The sequence below is a fragment of the Austrofundulus limnaeus genome, unplaced genomic scaffold (genome assembly GCF_001266775.1).
Source record: "Austrofundulus limnaeus strain Quisiro unplaced genomic scaffold, Austrofundulus_limnaeus-1.0 Scaffold986, whole genome shotgun sequence".
NCBI lineage: Eukaryota > Metazoa > Chordata > Actinopteri > Cyprinodontiformes > Rivulidae > Austrofundulus > Austrofundulus limnaeus.
Window position 1 is genome coordinate 14,675 of NW_013953388.1, and position 5,869 is coordinate 20,543.

General features: G+C 37.7%; 1 protein-coding gene across 1 annotated transcript in view; it reads right to left on the bottom strand.

The window, feature by feature from the left end:
• dcc (DCC netrin 1 receptor) overlaps positions 1 to 5,869 on the bottom strand; it is a gene marked incomplete at both ends in the record, with an annotated part of 58,745 nt that overhangs the window by 14,600 nt on the left and 38,276 nt on the right. The window contains 3 exon segments of the mRNA XM_014030000.1: positions 669 to 701; positions 865 to 1,059; positions 2,792 to 2,899. Coding sequence (XP_013885454.1) covers positions 669 to 701; positions 865 to 1,059; positions 2,792 to 2,899 — 336 coding nt within the window.

Sequence of the window (5,869 nt, forward strand, 5' to 3'; positions counted from 1 at the left end):
CATTTCTGTTGTGGCTATTTATGTGGCTGTATACAAGGTTAATTTTTTTTCTTTTTTTGTGACGGCTGTAAGAACTTGGACTTGATTAAATTTTAATGACCCTAACAGAGTCTTTCATGACCCCTCTGGAACAATATTTAAAAGGGGTGACCTTGCCCCGAGCATATCCATTTTAATGAAACAATAAACGCTGAATTTGTACATTAAGGCCGCAGAGCTTTAATGTCTGACCTGCTTCACAAAGCTGCTAAGGCTTATGAATTAATGTGTTTTCATACATTAAATGGTAATAACTGGTATGCTTGTTTGTCTTTGTGTCTATGGTGTATAATGATGTGATTGTGATGCTGTAATTCTGAGTGTTTTATGTGCTGCAGAACAGGAACCTGCTGTAAAACAGCCATTATGCTGAGTCAGGCTTGATTTTTAGTAATCTTTTCCTGTTGAAACAATAAATCGAATCAAATCAAATCAGTTCTGTAAGATTTTACACTTTTTCTTGTGTTCAACTAAACGTGAGCAGAAGTTCAGATAAATGTGAGCGATTGAAGATTTCATAGAAGCATGAAGACCATTTATAATTCATTCAGAGACGAAAACATCAAACAAGCTAAAGAAGAAGGATTTTACATCTCTGAGTTTCATTTTAATAAAGAAATATTAAATACCTTGGTCGTTGGCCATCTTGTCTGGAAGCTCCACTGAAAGAAAGAACATTTAGAAAAACAGATCAATATTTATTTTGACTTGTTTGCTGATGGTAGTTCATCTGGTCTTTAAAAAGAAACTACTTAGACTCCGCCTCCTTTTGGGTAGAACTCCTCCTCCACTCTGAAACTCCTCAGGAACTAAATGCAGACCCACCTTTAGCGGTCCTGAACTGGACCGGTTCAGACAGAGGGCCGACCCCTTTGGTGTTCTTGGCCTGAATCCTGAAGTAATAAACCGTGTCCAGGTTCAAGTCCAGGACCTGGTGGGTCAGCCGGTCCCCGCTGATGGCCTCCATCACCCAGTCGTCTATCGGGATGTTTTTATCCAGCGTGTAGTACAAGATGTAACCTGTCAATCAAATCACTGTACTGAGACGCTCTTCAGGTTTGATAAACCTTCAACAACTCCTACAGATTCCAGGATTTAATTTATTCAACTGAAAACAGGTTCCAGTGGAGTTTTAACCCTACCCTAACCCTAACCCCAGACTGAGAGAGTCCTCAGACTGGCAGGGACAATCATCCTTAACTCTAATTATTCACTGGAGAAATTACATTTCCTGTCAAACTCAGTGTCAGAGCCTAATGCTGAACGCTTTTAGCTGAAAGATTTTAGCCGAAAGATTTCAGCTGAAAGCTGAAGGTTTAGCAGCAACACTGTAAATGTACCGGTAACTGAAATTTAAACAGCTGACTACTGCTGAAAGCAGGACAACAAAAGTGAAAATTCAGTAGAAACAGCAAAAACAAGGTAAACAAAATCAGAAAAGAGAAAAAAAGGTAGCTAAGATTAGCTGAAAGTACAGTAAAGCTTAAGTAAATGAAACAAGTTAAAACTATCAGACAGACAAGGAAAACAGGGTGAAAAAATAAGTATTTTCAATTTGTCTAGTTTCAGCTAAATTAGCTGGAAATAAGCTTAGCTAAGCTAAATAAGCTGTGCTGAAACTAGCCTACAATAGCTAAAAATGCAGCTGAAATGAGCACAAACAGAAAGAGCATGCTTGCTGAATTAAGCAGGAAGAAGCCAAAATTATCACAAAAAGGTGAATTTAGCTGAAAAGAAAGCTGAAATTAGCTAAAAGGTAGCGAAAAACAGGTGAAATTAGCAAAAAGCAGATATAAGAAGCATRAAACTTTAGTAGAAAATGTCAAACACTGCAAAAAATGTCCATCTAACCAAGTTTTAAAACCTTATATCAGCCAAAAAACTATTTTTGATCYTGTTTTGAGACTGATTTACTAAACAAGAACTGATTGTGTAAGAATAATCATCTTGTTTTCAGAATGTGTAAGATTATTTGTCTTGTTAGTCTGAAAATTTGACTCTAATTAAGTCAAACATTTCTGCCAGTGGAGTAAGAACATTTTACTTAGTAAGACTTCTTAAAATACTTGATTTGACTCAATTTTTTCTTATTTCAAGAATCTTACCAAGTAAAATGTTCTTACTCCACTGGCAGAAAGTTTTGATTTTCAGGCTAACAAGACAAATAATCTTACACATTCTGAAAACAAGATGATTATTCTTACACAATCAGTTCTTGTTTAGTAAATCAGTCTGAAAACAAGATSAAAAAGACTTTTTGGCTGATATAAGGTTTTAAAACTTGTTTAGGAGGACAGTTTTTACAGTGAAATGATAGCTAAAGTTTAAAAAATCTAAAATCAACTAAATAGAAGCCAATGGAAGCTAAAATTAGCATGAAGTAGTTGATAAAAAGCAGAACCAGAACAAAAGGTAAAAAGATCAGCAAAGATTTATGAACATTTTGAAGGGTTTTAACAAAGCTGAACACAGCTCCATTTTTTCAACAAGAAACGGCAGAAAAAGCTAAATATCTCAAAACTGCTGAAGAACCAAAGTCCTAAAGGAGTTGAACGTTTTTTAAACTATTGCTTTGTCATGTGTGTCTTCTTGAATGGGTGTTCTTAAATGTAATTTCATTGTGCTCCGTACAATCAATCAATCAATCAATCAATCAATCAATCAATCAATCAATCAATCAATCAATCAATCAATCAATCAATCAATCAATCAATCAATCAGCTGAAACTTGGGCTCTTGGTGGTTTGTTTACCTGTGATTCGGCCGTTGGCCTCCATCGGAGGCTGCCAGCTGATGAGGACGGCTCGAGGACGCCCCTCTCGACTGATCACTGTCAGGTCTTTGGGGGCGGAGCTTGGAGCTGTCAGTTAAGCAGAGAGAAGTCACAACAACAGTGGTTAGCGGTCCCAGACCAGGACCAGGACCAGGACCAGGACCCAGGAGTCCCTCTGATGACCCGGTTCCACTTCTCCCTCCTTTAATCTGCTGTTTAAATGATGCGAAGCAGGAAGCTTTCATTAGCCGCCCTGTTGCAGCGCTCCCGCAGTGAAAATGTCAAGCAGCCCCCCCCCAGACCCCTTTTAACCTCGCCGTCACCATGGCAACCAGACGGCAGCCCAGCCGACCTCTGGTAAGTGGCAGCTTTGTGTGTTTCCTTTAAGTGATTAAAGAGGAGGGTTTTTTTTTTCTAAAGTTGCACAGCGGGGCCGGACTCGGCGCTCCCGTAGCATACAGGGCTAATGAAACCGCTTGTTAAAGCTGACAGGCTGAGCCGCAGGAAATTACAAGTTCCAGCTGAGTCTGTGAGTGACGGCGACAAGCGCCACTTCTCATAAACACCCCGAGAAAATCAGCCGGGCCGGAAAAATAACATGTCCAGGTCTGAATCAGATCAGATTACAGCTATCAGTCATGGCTAAGAGCTGAGGTTACAGCTAAATAATAATAATAATAACAATAATAATAATAATAATAATAATAATAGGTATTAGAGAAGTGTTCAGACGTTTAACAGATTCTAAAGATACATTCAGACAGGTGGCTGAGAGCTGCGCTAACACCTGATTCTTCACGCTAAATGAGGGAAATCATGTTTTAAACAGATGTTTTAGAGAACATCTGGTTCAGCTTCTCCACACTGAAGCACGGCGGCRGCAGCATCRTGATGTGGGAACATGGTCCGAGCTGTCGGAACAACAGATTTAAAACATACGGATAATAAACCTGTCCTGATAAGTTCAGCTGCTCCTTTTAGCTTGAAGCTTCACTTTGTTAAATGTAGCTAACACTCTGCTCCTTTTAGTCACCTTTTTCATTCAGTTTATCTTATTTTAGTTTTCAGTTTTCCTTTTTTTTGGCTACTGTTTCTTTTTAGCTACTTTTCCTCCGTTCCTTTTAGATATATATTTACACATTTTAGCTACTATTTTGTTCCTTTTAGCTACCAATTACCTCAATGTAGGTATTATTATATTCCTTTAAGATATAAATTTTCTCCTTTTAGCTACCATTATGTTGCTTTCAGCTAGTTTTCCTCTTAGCTACAGCGTTACCCCCTCGAGCTACTATTATTTTCCTTTTAGCTATATATATCTACCAAATGTCCTTCTTTTAGCTAACATTGTGTTCTTTCTAGCCACCAATTTTCTCCTTTTAGCTACCATTATGTTGCTTTCAGCTAGTTTTCATCTTAGCTACAGGGTTACCCCCCCCCCACGAGCTACAATTGTTTTTCCTTTTAGCTATATATATCTACCAAACGTCCTTCTTTTAGCTAACATTATGTTCTTTCTAGCTACCAATTTTCTCCTTTTAGCAACCATTATGTTACTTTTAGCTACAGTTTTCATCTTTTTTGCTACTATTTAGTTCATTTTAGCTACAATTATGCTACTTTAAGCTAGTTTTTCTTTTAGCTATAGGGTCCACCCGAGCTAAAATTATGTTCCTTTTCACTAGTTTTCCTGTTTTTAGCTAACATTTTGTTCCTTTTAGTTACAGTTCTGCCTTCAGCTACCACTGATTTAGATTTTACCATTGATTTTAGCTAGTTTTCATCCCTTTAGCTACTATTTTGTTTTTCTTATCTTTTATTCTCCTCATTTTATTTTGAACAGTTTCGATGTCTTCAACAAAAATCATTTAGCTCAATGTGTTTTTGAAAAAGCTAAATTCTAGCAATAAATGTAATTTAACACCTTCAATATTAGCGCGTTAGCTTTAAGCCACTTTGACCCAAACATTTTATGTTTAAAGGAACGCTGTTAAATATTGGTTTTCCATTAGAACTGAGCTGAATGAAGAGTTCCTGGAAATCTAAAGCTGATATTTCTGCAGAACTTAAAGCTGCTCTGACTCAGATCACATTCATATCATTCAAACGACCTTCAAACCTCCAAACATTAAATAAAACATGAACTTTCTCTGACCTCAGAGTCTGTGAGGAGAACCTTTTACTGGGAAATTCAAACAATCAAACATGAATCTTTTTAAATCTGTTCAGGATCAGGTCAAGTGTTCACCTCAGTTATTTTTAATCAATGTTTTCTTCTGTCAACCTACATCTGAGAGCTTTTTTCTGTTTTTACTCAGAAATGAGAAGTTTTCAGTTTGAAGCATTAAAGCCCACAAACTGGTCCAGGTCTGGACTTGAATAGTCCTGACATCAAAATCCAAAATGTTCGACTCCACCATGAAAAACTGTGGTTTCTGCAGGACTCCAATCACACACAGAACTTTGGCTCCTCCTCCTTTTGGGGAAAATAACTTAGGCCCCGCCTCCTTTTGGGGAAAACAACTGAAGGTATTTACTGATAAAAAACTCAGCTTCTAAAAAGATTCAAATAGTTTAGAAGCTTCAAGGTTCCAAATATTGTTGTCTGTCAGTAAAATATTTATTTAATGTTCCTGCAGATCAGCAAGAACAAACAATAAATAAAACAATTTAAAAACATATTATTTAGCTGCTTTAGTTTGTCGTTTTGGCTCATTGTTATAACTAGACGTTACCTTCAGCTGATTATTTAGCATATATTGAGCTAAAGTGTCATGTGGTGGTAGCTGACAGTCATCCTCAACACAACCTCTGAGCTGACAGAATAAAGTCATTTAAAAGTTCAGCTAAAACAGCTAAAATTATCTCTGCAGCTAAAACGAAGCAAACAGAAACAGCTTTTATTATTTTCTCTGGTTTCTTCAAGAGCCCGTCCAGAACCGTAGAGTCGGGTCTGATGCCGGGTTCTGAGTTAAACGGAGGTTTTTATCTGCGGATCTCAACAGGTGTGTTTGGGACTTGATCTGATTTAAAGGGTGGCGGGGGGGGGGGGGGGGG